Raw genomic sequence first — 16,107 nt, forward strand, 5'->3', positions numbered from 1 at the left:
ATACGTATGCAACGTGATTCTACGACATCAATCGGCATTTGTGTTTTTTACATGTTCTTTGAGGTTAAGATGACTTTCACGTGCCTCTCATAGTGAACCCGCTCTCATTTCCAGCCAGATGGTAAGGTGAAGAACAACAGCGGCTCATGATTGGTCGCCCTCGATCGACAAGATGGTGTGTGTCTTCTGGAAATAGACCTTTCTCGACCGGGGTTTTAAGTGCTTGCATCTCTATTTCACCGGACATTCCAACTTTATTCATTGTCATTCTGCCAGGTGTTGTCTCTCTCACGTGTTCTGATAAGTATATGTTTTTTTTAACTGCAAGCATATTTCTGTGTCTTTGCTTTGTATCACGAGATTTCATGAATGGTGGGCCTCTTACACAGATGTTTGTCAGTTTCTCAATTCATCATAGTCTCTTTTACAAGCGAGGTTATCGTGACTTAGACGGAGTCTGCCGTGGACATCTACCGAGAGCCAAATCTGTCCTCTTATCCGAGCAAACGTGCACCGATGCCTGCAGTAGGTATAAAATATTGCATGTGTACTATGTGGTCTTTGCACACATCACATCACATCACCCTGATGAACATAGCCCCCGTATAACACAACCTAATTAACTGCCTTAACGTTATACGACACTATGCCACTACCGTCTATCAACTTTATTCAACCCCCGGCCGGCTTAAACGTTTCCTCCATCCGGATGCCGCTCCCCGAACCGGCCCCATCCGGAGTCTCCTCCGCCAACGCATGAATATGGGAAATTAAGCATTTGTTTCGTCTCTACTCTATTCACACCTTCACACCCCCCGGCGATCGAGAGTCCAGTCCCGTCTCCTGTCAACACCCGTTTTGCCTCAATATAAAATCTCTGTTATTTGCAAGGATAAAATGCTTGTTGACTGCCGGGAATGGCCTTGCTCGTTGACGATGCGTTGTTCAATTCCCAGCCTCGCTTCGTCTGTCCCCGCAAAGTGAGAGATGGCTTGACCAAAGTTTAACTGACAGTTCAGGGTTCAAAGGTAACCAAAGTTCGTTTCAGAAGCGAAAGAGTAAATTTATTGAGACCCACGCACGTGCAGTGTTGCTTCGGCCAAGTTACGAAATCTTCACCGAGCTGTTCCGTGTGAGACTTGTACCAGTGAATTAACGCTGTCGTATTATGTTGCCATTACGAGTATCCATACACACATACGCACAAACACTGGGTTCATGACCCTGGCTCTTCTCGGCCTCGGGTACCTGTATCAGAACCTGCCAAGTCAAAACCGTCACCGATCCTGATCCTGATGCTGTCACGTCAATAACAACAATAATAGCAGAAACAACTTGTGACGACATCTTCCCTTTCCCCAATGCATTATACTGTGCCTCTTCTCGCTTAACTTCAGTATAATATTACAAGAAATCTGTTAAGGAAAACCGGCCAATTCGCCTACGTTGCTTGTATGTACTTGGTAGTTATTTAGCACATACCAATTTCTGCAAAGTCCCCCTCACAAGGCTCGCATATGAGTTCCTGAAACGGAATCTGGCTGCCTTGGCTAGAGTCGCTAGACCGTTGGCACGATCAACAAACGATCTCCGCTTCCCGCTCACAGACTTATCAGCCTTGGTTATTAGAGATCTCGTCCAATTAACGATATAACGGAAAACACCAAACATTCTCCCCAGCGTTGCAATACTCCCCTGGGAGTGGCAGAACACTTGCCGATCTCCCCTGGCCAAAAGATCCCTGGCCTTAATAGCCATCACTTATACTGCTACTCTCTCTTCCTCCAAGACGAATAATGCCCTATCAAGAACCGCCGAGCATCCTGCCAGCCCCTCGTGGTGCCACTTTTCCTTCTGCAAAGCAACATTGCATAGTTGCAACGGGCTGACAAGCCAGTCCTTGTGCTGTAATTAATTCATGTCGCATCGTGCTTTTCGTCCTCGAAACAAAACGGATCCGACGATCCTTTTTCATAAGGTGTTTCACGGAGGCTTCCGTTTGTTGCTGTCAAGTATGTACGTACGGAGCAGAAGTCTCCGCCACCCACCCCCATATGATATGAGCCAAGATGCAGATGCAGACAAAATCAATAACAGTGATATTGGGTGACCGTTGCGTAGCTATTTCTATCTATGTAAATCCATGCCTTCGACTTCGACTGGCCAGCAGCATCGTCCTTCTTGCTCGTTTCATTCATCAGGCTCTTCCCCAGAGGAAGGCTCCTAATCCTAAACCGACCATTCTATCTAGTGCAGTAAAAGCAAAAACTCCTGGGTATCTCTCAAAGTGAGCAGATGTAGAAAAAGAAAGAAAAAGAAGATGGAAAGTAAAAGAAGAAGTAAAAAATGATATAGTGAATCCTCCACTTTTTTCCCTGGTTCCCTTCCTGACATGTACTTTTCTCAAATTCCCCCCCCCCCCCCCTCCCCTCCCCCCCAGCTTCGAGGATGGGATGGCCTCGTCCACGTGGTGATCCCTCTCGAACTGTTCGTTTCCTCCTCCAAAACAGCATAAGCAGGCCCTCGGAGGCAAGACAAGGAACAGAAATTAAACAGAAAACTTTAAGCACATGGATCAAAAAACTCATCCCTGGCTTCAACTGGTATCAAACATCATCTCAAAGATCTTTTCGTAACGTAACGAGTGTGGTGCCATCCATGACAATACATGTGCTGTCATGGTACGGCGGAAATCAAAAGGAAAAAGTCTAAACTGTAAAAAGCAGAGTCGTATCGAGTTAAATCATGTTCGGAAATGGCTCAGTCGTAAGGACGTTTCCAGACATCGGGTCAATGGTATAGTGCTCCTGGGGAGCGAGAACAGCGGTGACTTGAGGGTGAGACGTGATCTGGGACATAGTAGAGGGTCTAGGCGTAGTGGCAAGCTCCATCGAGGAGACAGGCATCTGGGGCGTCATGGGTCGTTGATGTTGAACTTCAGTCTTGGGCTTTGCCATGGTCGACATGGCCAGCGCCCTGGCGTTACTGCTTTCGCGGCGACGCTTAGGTGTGTCTTTCACCTTGAGATGTGTGTGACACTAGATATTGTTAGTCAGGCCCCTCTCTTGGTGGGTTAGTCAGACTTACCTTGTACGCGTGTCTGAACCAGGTGGTTCCCTTCTTCTTGCTGCTGACAAGGGCAATCCACTGCTCGCAGCTACCACAAAGACCCTCCCAAACATCAGGGTTTCCATCCATGCGTCGCTTCTGTTGAGGTTCCTGGAACGAGCTTCCGGTGGCGGCGCTAATGCCGTGAGAGAAAGACTTGTCATACCAGAAGGCAGAGTTCTTCAGCACGAGCCATCGTCCAGGCTTGCAGATTCCACACCAGCCCTCTCGCTTGTTTCCGTGACCTCGAACCCATCTAGGGGTGTAAAGGTCGCCTTCAAATCGCAACTCCTGCTCTCGGGGGATCATATCAGGATCTTCGGGGTTCATGTCCTCGGGAGGTGGAGGGATCTGCTCCTCTCGGAGAGCCGCGTACAGCTCAGGAGGGTCAGAAAGGTCGGTGTAGTGTCCGTTGAGGCAAGCGGCATCTCCGTTACTCTGAAGCATTCTGAAAAGACCGTGAGATAGAAGTGGCTGAGGCGGGGCGAAATGGTTGACGTCGGTTTGCCAGGGCTGCTGCTGGGCCATCTGAGATGGAAGCTGAGTCGGAAGCAGCATGCTGTTTCTCTGGTAAACCGGAGTGCTGGGGACAACGAAAGGTGCTTGCTGCATGGCCTGAAGGTTTCCATAGTTGAGAGGTAGAGGAGTGGCACCGATGGCAGGAGAAGAGTGGCCGGAGTACATGTGCTGGTGGCTGTTGTAGACATCCGGGCAAGCATGATAAACGTACTGGGCAGGCTTGCGGCTCGCAGAGGTGTTGTAAGTACCAGTAGACCATCGCTTGAGTCTTGGGCCCTCGACGCTGTAGGGAGCAGATCGAACATTGCTGGGTCGAGGAGACGGAGAAGCGCCGCGGCCACGACTCTGAGTCCTCACAAGGTCGGTCCTCGACTGAGGAGTCATTCGCGGCGAGGCAACGGGCGAAAGCTGGGTGGAAGACATCATGGAAGTGCGGTTAGAAGGCGGCGGATAATCAGAGCTGAAGGATGGCGCCTCAGAGAGCGCTGCCGAGAAATCATCGAGAGGCATGTCGGAGAAGGCTCCAGAAGTGGACATCGAAAAGGAAGAACCGGACATTCGACGCTGTTTTGAACCGTCATCAATGGCCATCAGATCTTCCTCGACAAGTGTTCCCTGCTTCAGGTCAAGAACGGGGATGGCTTCATCGGTTGTGAAAGAGCTCATTCCCATCGTCATATCGTAGTCCATGCCGTGAAGATCAAATTGATCCTCGACTTGCTTTTCCATCCACGATGCTGCTTCAGATTAGTTTGAGTGAAATCGTGGGGCTCGATTTTACTTACAGTTATCCATAGTGGTAGGAGGATAAAAATCTTGATGCATAGATCCGGGACGTGACATGGTCTCACTGGGGGTTTGCTGGAATGAAACTGAAGATGAGTCCCAAGATGGTACTGATGAGAAGTTCTCGGCACCGCAGAAAGAGAATCCCTGATAGATAGGCATAGGGCGAGGCTTGGACTGAGTAGCTGGTGTTGACCACATCTCGTCCGAGCCCAGCACGGATTCGTTTTCGATGAATTCGTTTGAGTTCATGTTAATTAGAGGCGGAGGCCTAGATAGGTATGCAAGCCAGCTGTATAAATACTATCACAGATAGAAAAGAAAAGTTGAGTGTCAACTTTAGTGTTGCTGCGTGAATAAAGTGTAAGTATTTCGTGCATGTGGCTCAAAGGAAGGACAAGAAAGTATGAAGCATACAGGTAGGGTGGTGGTAAAAGCAGGAACCCAAGAGTCCCTACAGGAGCGAGCCGTTAAACTATTATGCAGATTCTATCTGGCAAGGGCAGGGTGGTGTCAGCATGAATTCTCGATGAGATGCTGGACGATCATGGTAAACTGGCAAGCCCAGGTCCGCATCATATCTGGATCTTCGGGAGTGCCGCGGGACATCTCGAGCTTACCTGGTCAACTAAGAGAGCAATGGCCAAGTCGAATGTGGGAGTAATTTCCGGGCAGTCGACATGCGTTGTAAGGAATGGATGTGTTGTAAGGAACGATCACAGTCGATTTGAGGGGATGTCAGGCGGTTAGGGTATAGTAATATGTACTATCGAGTAAACAGGATCCCTTGGGCTGATGACAGCGGAGACTGACGCGTAGAGAGTGAATCGGTTGTTTGTCTTTTGTAAAGGAAAGTGGCGTAGTTGGTTTAAGCCCTGTATATGAAGGAAAGGATAGCTAGACCTGGACTTGGATAGCGGTGGGTGGGCTTGCTATATTATACGGTTTGATGATATGCAAGTGTTTGTGTTAAGGAATGACTGGAGACAAAATGGACGAACAAAGTTAATGAGCTGGTAGGTTTGCGGAAGAAGCGAAAGGGTAGCGGAGCCGGAACCTGGAGGTATAAGAGAAGACGTGTACGATGGGCAAGAGGCATCATCCATGGAGGCAAGGAAGCTCCGCAAGTCAGGGACGGTCACCAGGGGAGAGGTTTGGATAGACGGGAGGGGCTGGACCGAGTGGATTCCAACACGCAACACAGACCGATCTATGAACTGGTACAAGAGAAAGCGGATACATAGCAGAGGAGGGGGCTACCCGGTGCAAAACAGAGTCGCAGCGCTCCTGGGATAGGATGGGGCCTAGCAGGTTGCGAGTACAGTAGGAAAGTTCGTCAGTAAGAGTCAAGGAAGTTGAGAAGCCGGTGGAGCTAGAGGACAGGGGTACGCGCAGGGATTCTCATGACCCCGGACTAGGGACAATAAGGCCACAGCTTCCAGTCAGCAGGGCTAGAAGTTGTACTAAAAGAAAGTTAGATCCCTCAAGAGGGCGTGAAGAGGACAACAACGATATCGAGAGGCAACCGTGGAAGATGAAGCTGCAAGACGATGGTCCTGTATAATACCAATTGATGATTCCAAACCGACTCCAAGACGACCAAGAGTGGCGCAGGCTTCAAGAGTGTATCGACAAGGGGCTCGATCGGGCCACTGGACCGTCCAGTCGGGCTGCACAACAGCAACTCGACGGAGGTGGCTTGTCTCATCCTCTGAAGAAACAAGAGGCGACGAGGGACGTGTGGATGGACGGGCGGGCTAGTGAGTCGACGAGGTCGAAATTCAGTGTGTCGACTCAAACTGAGCCACGTTAGACCCGTCTGGGGTTGACAAAACTTCCGACGACAGCGGATTCAAGCTGTAGACACGCCACATCTGTTGACAGACACCCAGACCTTGGGTGCGATAACTTGATGCCTCACCTCGGCCGTTCTTCTCGACACACCCCTTAAAATCGACCGGCACGCCCCTACCAACCCCGGAAGAGGGACAATACCCTCTAGAGTCGAGACAGGCCAGGGTATAGCAGATGCAGTATGCTATTTTTCACAACAGTTGAAACCACTAAAGCCCGGATGTTAAGGCTAATTGCTCGATCAAGTCAATTCAGGAACCGAACCGAGTTGCAGCGGGATCGCACTCACGGCAATATGGCAATATCGTACATATGTCAAAGACCCCGTCCTCTGATCCCCCGCATGAGGGGCACTTAGATGGCGAGATGCCAGAACTTTTGTCACGATCGTACGGCGGTTGTGCCTTAAGGAGCTTGACGGAAGATTTGATCGGTTTTCTTTTAGGTAGCAAAGTCGCCGACAGCCATATAGGCGAAGCGGCAGCTTCTCACGGCAATGTCGGTATTTTTTCTTGAATGATAGGTCATCCGCAGACTGGTGGCTCAGCATGCATCTTGCTTGGGACAAAGCAACACCATTCGCATCGAGACAGTGGGCGATGCGCCCTGAATTCTGGGCTTAGCCAGTCGATTTCGAAAGCAGGTGTGACATTGTAGAGGCAGAGAGCGAATCACAGGCACAGTCGAGCTGTGGCATCTGTATCCTCAGGCGCTGATATAGACTGAATTATGAGTCAACCAATTTAAAGTAACTTTGAGGCTCTCGATCTCCCCCCGCTAGGGTGGTGGAGGGTATATTCGACTGAGACACAGAAGCATAGCTGAGGCTGTTATTTCCTTTCTCTTGGCTGATGTTTATCCAAGTGCTGTGATCACATTCGAGATGCGCTGGAAAACCAAAGCAGAGGTTGCAAGCGTAGCAAGATGAGGACAAGCGTGTGTTTGAAGTTGTAAGAGAGTGGGTCACGGAAAGCCATCTGATTTGCAGCGGCAAGACAGGGGTTTTGGGGCAAGAAGCGGGACGAGTATCTTGTTCCTACCGTTTTGGCGTAGAAGCCGTTATTCAGGGTATTTGATTGGCTATCACTGACATGTCTCAGCTGCTAGCAGGGAGACCGGCGTGTCTCAGATCTGTGTCAAGACCAGGGGTATATGGATGAGGTCCACTGATACGTCGAATAATATCCACTCAAAACCCACAGGTTGATTTCGTGGCTCATGTTTAAACACCCAATGCACCCACAGCCCACTAGAAGCTCACTGGAACAAGCTCACCAACAGCGCCTTTGCGCCTAGAAAGCCACATCTTACAGGCGAGTCGGTTAGGCGAGGACCACGTCAGAGCTCAATCTGAGCACATTTACGGAGCAGATGGTGGATTTCAATTAATTGTTGTGGATCATTCAGGCTATGAATAGCAGATGGCGTTCCATTTCTCTTAGACAAGAGCATCTCCAAACAGCCGGTCCTTTCATCTTGACAGTCTATCGCTCAGTCCGCAACCGATCTCGATTTGTTTTCATCTCTAATGTTTTAGTCGATTCTTCAGCTCTCAGCTCAGCTACTAAATTTGGTGCACCTGAAGATCCGATCCTACCAGAATCGATACGCCTGAACATCGAACGACACCACGATTCCTTCATAGAAGGGGATTCCGCTACTATCACGATTAGTGTAGAACCCCCCCCCCCATCTTCAAGCCTTCAGATCATCTTCCCATCTCACAACAAGTGCCGGATCCTCTCTAGGGGTCAGGGAATAGCCCAGTTGATACTGTTACATCGCGTTGAGACTCCGTTGTTTTCCTTTGCATCCATATCATCCGACCAGCGCTTCCCCTCGTCTCATATCCATAGCTAGGTATGTAGTGAGGGACCTTCTGTAGAGTCTCATTCGCATATTCACTTTTACACGCAACAATTTATTCCAGCGCAACGCGTCATCTATTTGTCAGTGTGTTACGAGCTGTTTCTTGCGTTTTCCGTGCCTGAGCCGGTTCCTGAGCCTGGAGCTATGATGGCTCTCCACAGTGAGCACGGTGGTTTCTTCCATAGACTTGGGTTGACGCCCGACAGCTTGGAACATAAACGAGGCTGTCAATTGACGTGATAACAATAGACTTGCATAATCGTTTATAAACGCGTCAATGCTCAAGCTGTTGAAGGTTTGTTTGGGTGCTCAGATAGTGACGATATTGTGATCTTGATCTTGATGGAATGTGCTGCACCCTGCGGCCGTCAACCTCAGGACGGCTAGAGGATGCTCTGCCCGTTGCCGCTTCGAGATAAGCTGTATCGTAAACAGGAAGTTGCAGGATAATCTGCCGTGCACTAACTCCAACAGATTTTCTTTGCTCATCTTCTTCAAGCGTTCCATAATTCTTCTATGGGTCGCCCGGTAAGGCCGTTTTGTGGCCAGGGTCTCATACATCCGTTCCTGAATCACTACTCAAATGGGAAATTACACCACCACCTTTTTGGGAGTGAGCATGATTCAGGCCTTGTCGATTCCCTCAAAATGGACAACATGAACCAATTGCGACACTTTAATCTCCCCGCAATGAACTTCTTTCATTTTCTTGTTACGTTACATAGCTAGCATCCTGGAAAGATAACTTCTGGAAGGCCTCTGCCCTTTGAATCTGTCACAACGTTTCCGTCTTTCCCCCAGCGCTTGGAGATTCTGGAAATAGAACAGCAGAAACATCGCCCACAACGGGTCCGATCCCCTTAAAACATTAATATATTTAACAAACTCTCAGGGAAACGTTAATGTTATCGTATCCCGGTCATAGCCCTATCATGCCGAACCGGTCATCCGTTCCTTACCTTAGCCTGTGCTGTTGGCTGTTGCTTGCGCGATGCAACAGTTACTCCTTGTTGATCCTCTTCCACACTTCATGCTCGGCTGCAGCAAGACTCTCGCCTGCAGCCGAAGCCCACTTCTTGGCGGCCGACCAGACTCCCTCCTCATTGTCGTCTCCTATCAGAGATGGCCTGCGCTCCTGGGCGACTGATGCTTCGTGAGCCGCACGCTGGGCACTGGAGAACTCGGACGCGTGCACGTTTTGGTGATAACCAGGTGGATGAGAAAAGTCGCTTCCGGAGCCTCCGCCTAACACGCCCGTTGGGCCCAAGCCAGCCATCGGGGACGGGCCAGGAACAGGAGCTGCAGTTGTCGCCGAACGAGTAGCGGCGAACTCAGACCCACTGGATATAGGCGCATAGGGCACCTGTGCTGGTGTAAACTGTGTCTGTGTCTCGCACATAGTCTCGCCGGCCTTTGGAGGTGGTGGTAAATACGCTCTGTTTTGCGGCTCCGGTACAGCTCCCGGTTGCGGGGCCGGAGGACTCGAATCTACTACTGCCCGTGTTGGAGTTGGCTGGGTGTTGGCGGAAGGTTGAGGTGCCCCAGTCGGAGCTGGCATAGACGGGCGAGCGCCTGGCTGAGCTGCCGGGTAAGTGGACGTCGGCACTTCATTGCTTGCAGGTGCTTCGGCTGGCGCCACTGGGTCATCTGAGTGCGCCGTCTTTGGGGTGATTCCTGACGCCTTTGCTGCCGTGATAGGGCTTGAGGTGTGAATAGGAATTGGAGGCATGTTGGCGAGCCCTGTACGTTGATCCTGTTTGGAGGTGTATGGTTGACTCTCCTACGTTCCGAGCGTTTGTGTTCTTCCAAGGTGAGATTTCGTGTTAGCCCAAGGTTTTGAATTTTGTAAAGTACTTGTCCTAAAACATTGAGTGTGGTGAGATGTTGTCTGAATAAGAGGTGGCGATGGATGCCAACTACGTCATGTGATCTGCTTTAGGTGCCTAGCATGCGGTTACCTGCAGTCAGCGGGGAAATGCCGATCAGATTCCCGTCGATAGTTCCGTGTCTTTTTCCTATTTCCAAATGCGGAATACGAGAATTGATTCTTGGACAAACGGTGCCTATTCTCAACTCGGATTTCGCGATAGAGTGACGTAAGACTCTTATTGGATACATAACTACCCTAAGGTTGCACGGTGTTGGGGCTTTTTTTCTTCCTCTTTATGGACTTCCCAGAGCAAGAAAACATCAGACCTTGATATAGGGTATTTAAATAAACTCCGCAGAAGGTATCCTAAACTTGTACCAAGTTGCCTGAGCATTTTTTGTTGAATGAATGATTGAAGTTGATTTGAGGACAACACTTTTCGGCGATAAGAAATGGACAGATGGCTCATTTTAGGAGAAACGGACAATCTAGCTTAATGATATATTTATGAGCTTGTGAAGTGCTGTGAGCTTTGGGTATGAACACCTATTTTATATGAAACTCTGTACATATAACCAGTTAAGAGCATGATCTGGCTTGTCATCTGCTACATACTTCTTTCCAGTCACCCAAGAAACAGTCTAGTTCTCGGATGACTTATAAGGACAACCCGCGAACGCTTTCGTCTTGACAACCTCTTCGAAACTCTTCGTCTCTTCAATACCCTTGCCAACAACCTTCTCAGGACCCAAATCCTCAAAAAGAAAACCTTCGGGCTTCATACTAGGGCCGCCATCGCCGGGAAGTAACCCACCAGATAGCCATGTGATAATTGCTTCGGGGTTCCAACGTTGCCAGAAAGTGGGAGGAACATAGAACGGCTCTTTCATGTAATGATATGACTTGATGCGTCCGGTCTGCTCGTCAGGATCGGAGAGGTATATGGAGGGTGCTAAGCGAGGGAGACAGAGATAGCGAACGATGAGTTTTCGAACAAGCAAGAGACTGTATGTCAGAACTGTAATAGCCAAACCTGGCTCTGGGAAACTGTTCTCATGTAAATACCTGGTCGCAGAAATGGAAATAGTATGAACCAAAGACTTACCCAAATGCTCGTCTCAAACGAGGTCCCATAAGAACACAAGCTGCCGGGTATCCAAGGGGAGAAGCAATCTTTGGATACGAATCCAACAGCATCTCCATGAGAACATGGCCTAGTTTCTGGATTTCCGGTGTAGGCCGCAAATATTTGTCCTCGTAGTCTCCTCCAAAGCGTGTCATGTCCTCAAAGAATTCGAGACCATCCGCCCACTCATTCTTCCCGAGGACAGTCCTGTAGTCGATATCCATCATGTCTGCGACATACTTCCACAGAGTTGACAGGCTAGCAACTTCCATATCAGTGAGTTTGCGGTACTCATAGATGTTGAGGAACCGAACAGGCTCAGCAAAAGAGGCGTAAAGCACATAAAGCAGATCTTCTTGCTTGATCTTGCCACTCTTGATATATGGAGCGTGAAGGAAGTTTGTGCGCGCAACCGCTTTATGGAGAACAGGCGACGTAGGAGGGAAGTTTGCGAAACTGTCGTCATGTCAGTCTTCATAACTCGAGCAATGAAGTCCAAGGAAACTCACCAGACATAGACGGCTTCAGTATCTGCATATCTAGTACTATTTAGTAGAAGTCACAAGATCCCAGGACAATCATTTCGGTACCTTTTGGGTGCCTTCTTTCGATTAGCTAGATCGCTGCCGCCATAGAGAACATGAGCGACGGTTTGAACAGCATATGTCTATATGTATTGACGTCGTCAATATACAAGCTTTAAATGTTGACACTAACTCGGCAACTAGTAGTTAGTTAAACATACCTCAAATAGAGCCAATCGAACCGCAAGGTCATAGAATAACGGGAACTCGAATCTAGCGATATTCTGAACAACTTGAAATGCATCTTGATTTGTCATGTGACTCAACGAGGTACGGTCGTGAAACCTCAACTTGGACCGAAGCGAGTTAATCCTGGAGAAACGCAAAAGAGAACAGAGTACAACGTAACCAAGAAGGGCACCAAGAATGATTGGACCCGACCAAGAAGTGGGTGCAAAACTGGTCCACAACTCTGATTGAAGGCTCTCAGAAGCTGAGGCCTTCAAACTTGGCTTTGCTGCATCCATGGCTGTGCTGATGAGCTCCTACAGAGTAACAGAGAGGGGGGAAACAGCGCAAGAGACAAAGGAGAAGCAAGATCTACGAGAGCCAGGAAAGGAATGTGTACATATTTATGGAACCCTTGTACGAAGTGCGGCCTTCAACCCGAGTTGGGAGTGTTTTGAACGTGCTAGATCCATGATGCAGAACCCCACTGGCCCTATCAGATGAGGGGCGTTGGCAATGGCTTTTGACAGACACCAAAAGTTGCAAGTAGCTAATGTGCCAATGGTGTGAGACACGGGAGTTTTTGAGTCCGAAGTCTAGAAATAGCGTTTGCTACAGTATGTTTATGTATGCAGCTGAGGCGGATAAGCTGACAACCCTACAACTTAAATTTGCAGCAGTTTGGCAAGCCCCATAGGTACATATCTTTCTATGTTCACTTACTGGCGGCCGGTCGGAAGTGAGGAGAAAATAGATATCCAATAGCAATAGCAGAGGGAACGGCAGCGTTGACTAGGAACCTTCCAGTAGTGATCTCCGACATTTGCACAGGCCAATATCGCCTCCAGTATTTGAGGGATTGCTCGTGTAACTCCAGATCAAACAAAACCTTCATCATCATGGGATAAACAAGTGACTGAAATAATAGGGTATTATCAGCACTATATAGGTACGGATATAGAGGTTGAAATATAATCCTTCCGTCGCCGATTCAAGCTGTACTCCGTAACTCTATCGAATAGCCTCTTGTGGGGAAGAGACGCTAGACGGACCCAATCGCCAATGCATGTTCGAGGTCGCGGGTCATCAAAAGTCCGGGTGGTTTGCGCTAAACCCATTTCGCTGCCGCGATTCAGACCATGAATGCGCTCTTGGTGTTTTTGAGAGCTTGTTGAGCGCGCGCTGGAAGCTTCTTCAATCAACTCACTATTGATGTGAGCTTGCTCGGCGCTATTCCCACCCCAACACTAGAAAGGCCAAGACCAATCCATCAATATGGTTGGAAAAGTCAGCGAAAGAGTCCTCCTGCGGGAAGGTATGTTTCATTATCACTTGTCGATGGCGACTCGGCTGTCGTTCTAGACACATGTACTGACAGATTGCCTTAGGCCTTGAGAGAACTGACAATGGCATGAAGCTGACGACATGGCCTGATGTCACCCCAATCAATCAGAAAAACTATTATACGTACGATGACCGTTTCGAATAAGCGGCGTTTATGCTGATGCTTTGTTAGTGATTACATGAAGCGCGATGACCAAATCCTCGCCCTCCGCCTCCAGAGCGATGCCACCCGAGACCGACTAGTGCAAAGTGCTCGGGACCGAGATCGCGCTCTATCCAAGACGGCCAATGGAGAGCTACCACTTCCTGTCGCAGATCTTCCAGACGAAGATGGTGCTACAACACCATCGGCTGGCCTGGATCCCTCAAGGGTCATTGTGATCCACCCCGGCAGTCAAAATCTTCGAATAGGCTTTGCGAGCGACGCCCTCCCCAAGACAATTCCGATGACGCTGGCGACCAAGTTTCCCCAGACCGAATCCGAGATGTATGAGGCCTTACCACGACGACAGTTCGAGGCCAAGACCCCCGACCAACAGTACGGCGAAGAGTGGTCAAAGAAATACAACAAGATGTGCAATGACCTCAAGGTCGAGATGAGAGCCAATAAGCGCAAAGTCTTGCCCAACTCGAAGGAACTTGTTCAGACTTTCAACCGCCGCACGGAACCCGAAGTTATCCAGAAGCACAATGACCCCCTTGAGATCGAATGGACTGATATCGAAACGCTCGATGACCCCGACTCATTAGCTTCATGCTTTATTGGATACCAAGCGGAGCGTGTTCCCGACGATTCGAATCCCAAATTCAAACTTTGGTGGCCTATACAACATGGACAGTGGAATGAGGATGGGTACACAAGTCAGGAGCATATGTATGATGATTTTGAAACATTACTCGATAAGGCATTGAGGCAAGAGCTTGGACTGAAGACAAACAGCGAATGGCAACAGTACAGCTGCGTGTTTGTCATTCCCGACTTGTACGACAAGAAATACGTGGAGCAAATACTGCGATCGTGCATGACCTGGTTCGAATTCTCCAGGGTATGTTTCGTCCAGGAAGGAATGGCTGCAACTTTTGGTGCCGGATACACACAAGCCTGTGTTGTCGATGTGGGAGCTCAGAAGACGGCCGTGACCTGTGTGGAAGACGGTCTTGTCATGGAAGATTCAAGGATCAACCTGAAATACGGAGGCTACGATATCACGGATACATTCCTGAAAATGATGCTTTATGACAACTTTCCTTACCAGGACATGAACCTGCAACGACGATACGATTTCCTTCTTGCTGAAGAGCTGAAGATTAAGCACTGTACCATGTCGCAAGCAGATATCTCTGTCCAACTCTTCAACTTCCATGTTCGGGCTCCCAACCAACCAACGCGGAAATACGCTTTCAAGACATACGATGAGGTCATTCTGGCTCCGATGGGAGTGTATGACCCCGCCATCTTCGATAACAGCGCCAAGCTAAGAGGACGGCGTAAGCTGGTTGAGAGGTCTTATAACGCCTACGACGTTGATATTCCAGACGATCCCACCTCTGCCGCCCAATTAGCTATTCTAGCGCTTGTCCAGCCGTCGATAACGTCCAACGCCAATGGCTTCACACTGCCACAGCCCGATATCTCAACGCCTATCAAAGAGAACAAACAATTCAACTTCCTTGGAGCGAAGGAGAGCATGACCAACGGAACCCCCATGGGTTCTCATGCCGGGTCTCCTGCGCCGGAGGGCGCTAACACGCCGCTTCCATATGTCTTTGGCAAGGACAGGGAGGGTGTAAACGGAGGTAGCCCAGCGCCCAATGGTTCTCGTGCTGGAGGCACTCCTAATCCTGGACAAACACAACCACCAGCAGGCATGTTTGTCGATGCTGCTGCCCGAACCGCCAAATCCATGGCCGCTGAGCGAGACGCCGTTTTACCGGTCGCTCCTCTCGACATTGCCATTCTCACAAGTATTCAGAACGCCGCTAAGGGCGATGAGAAGAAGCTGCGAGACTTACTTGGAAGTATCATGGTTATTGGTGGTGGCGCCAAGATTCCTCACTTTACGGTTGTCCTGGAGGAGAAGATCAAGGCCCGACGACCCGAACTCAGCGATCGGATCCTCGTGAGTCGAAGCGCGAGAGATATGGACGAGCAAGTGGTCACCTGGAAAGGTGCCAGTGTGTTTGCTAAGTTGTCGACCAACGACTCATGGATTACACCTTTCGAATTCGAGAGGCTAGGTGCCAGGACTCTTCACCACAAGGTGCTCTGGGCCTGGTAAAACGGGACCTACAGGATAATGGACTAATGGAGTTGGGGCACAGGCATGGAGTATGAGGAACTTGTATCTTGTATCACTGGAATGCAGCATGGAGCCGATCATGAAGGCAGTCGTAGACAGAAGCTTAGTTATAGGTTGGGGATGAAAAGCTGCTAGATACGTGGATGATTATTATTATTTATATGGTGAACTTGACTTACACATGGAAACATGACACATATGGAGCTAGCTTGATCTTAGCGAATCGTGATTATGGTGTAACAACTTGAACGCCACGCGATATTGACTGAGGCTCACTTTTCAGCATCAGCTACAAACTTCGTGTTCCAAGACTGAATCAATCAACATCTTACGATGCTCTTTTCTCCGAGTGCGATATCGGGTGCATACATGATGCGTGCAGATTATGTAATGGCCCCGTCATTCGATCGATATCCGAGCTTCACGCTGGAATTAGGTAGGAGGTAGTCTAGCTCCCCGGCCATCCGCCCTTATTGTTTAGCACTATTATTGTCTGGGCAGCCCAGCTCTGGCATCCATTTCATCACATAGTCTACACCCATCGCGCTTAGAACAAACCACTACGTCAACATTCCGCGT

The 16,107-nt window shown here is 49.2% G+C and overlaps 4 protein-coding genes; 1 reads left to right on the forward strand and 3 right to left on the reverse strand.

The window, feature by feature from the left end:
• Window positions 1-2,738: 2,738 nt before the first annotated feature.
• Window positions 2,739-4,665, reverse strand: FFUJ_03313 (uncharacterized protein; the record flags this gene model as incomplete). XM_023575147.1 has 3 exons in its annotated part: window positions 2,739-3,038; window positions 3,088-4,364; window positions 4,413-4,665. 3 exons carry the CDS (start codon window positions 4,663-4,665, stop codon window positions 2,739-2,741), a joined length of 1,830 nt encoding a protein of 609 aa, XP_023428379.1.
• Window positions 4,666-9,136: 4,471 nt separating this feature from the next.
• Window positions 9,137-9,865, reverse strand: FFUJ_03314 (uncharacterized protein; the record flags this gene model as incomplete). The annotated part of the gene is made up of 1 exon (XM_023575148.1): window positions 9,137-9,865. The coding sequence occupies one exon, from the start codon at window positions 9,863-9,865 to the stop codon at window positions 9,137-9,139; it is 729 nt and encodes a 242-aa protein (XP_023428380.1).
• Window positions 9,866-10,647: 782 nt separating this feature from the next.
• FFUJ_03315 (uncharacterized protein) lies at window positions 10,648-12,183 on the reverse strand (the record flags this gene model as incomplete). XM_023575149.1 has 5 exons in its annotated part: window positions 10,648-11,053; window positions 11,112-11,588; window positions 11,642-11,671; window positions 11,723-11,799; window positions 11,878-12,183. 5 exons carry the CDS (start codon window positions 12,181-12,183, stop codon window positions 10,648-10,650), a joined length of 1,296 nt encoding a protein of 431 aa, XP_023428381.1.
• A 976-nt stretch (window positions 12,184-13,159) lies between these two features.
• On the forward strand, window positions 13,160-15,507 carry FFUJ_03316 (related to actin-like protein; the record flags this gene model as incomplete). XM_023575150.1 has 3 exons in its annotated part: window positions 13,160-13,199; window positions 13,273-13,351; window positions 13,401-15,507. The coding sequence occupies 3 exons, from the start codon at window positions 13,160-13,162 to the stop codon at window positions 15,505-15,507; spliced, it is 2,226 nt and encodes a 741-aa protein (XP_023428382.1).
• Window positions 15,508-16,107: the final 600 nt, after the last annotated feature.

Source organism: Fusarium fujikuroi, chromosome FFUJ_chr03, assembly GCF_900079805.1.
Source record: "Fusarium fujikuroi IMI 58289 draft genome, chromosome FFUJ_chr03".
In the NCBI taxonomy this organism is placed as follows: domain Eukaryota; kingdom Fungi; phylum Ascomycota; class Sordariomycetes; order Hypocreales; family Nectriaceae; genus Fusarium; species Fusarium fujikuroi.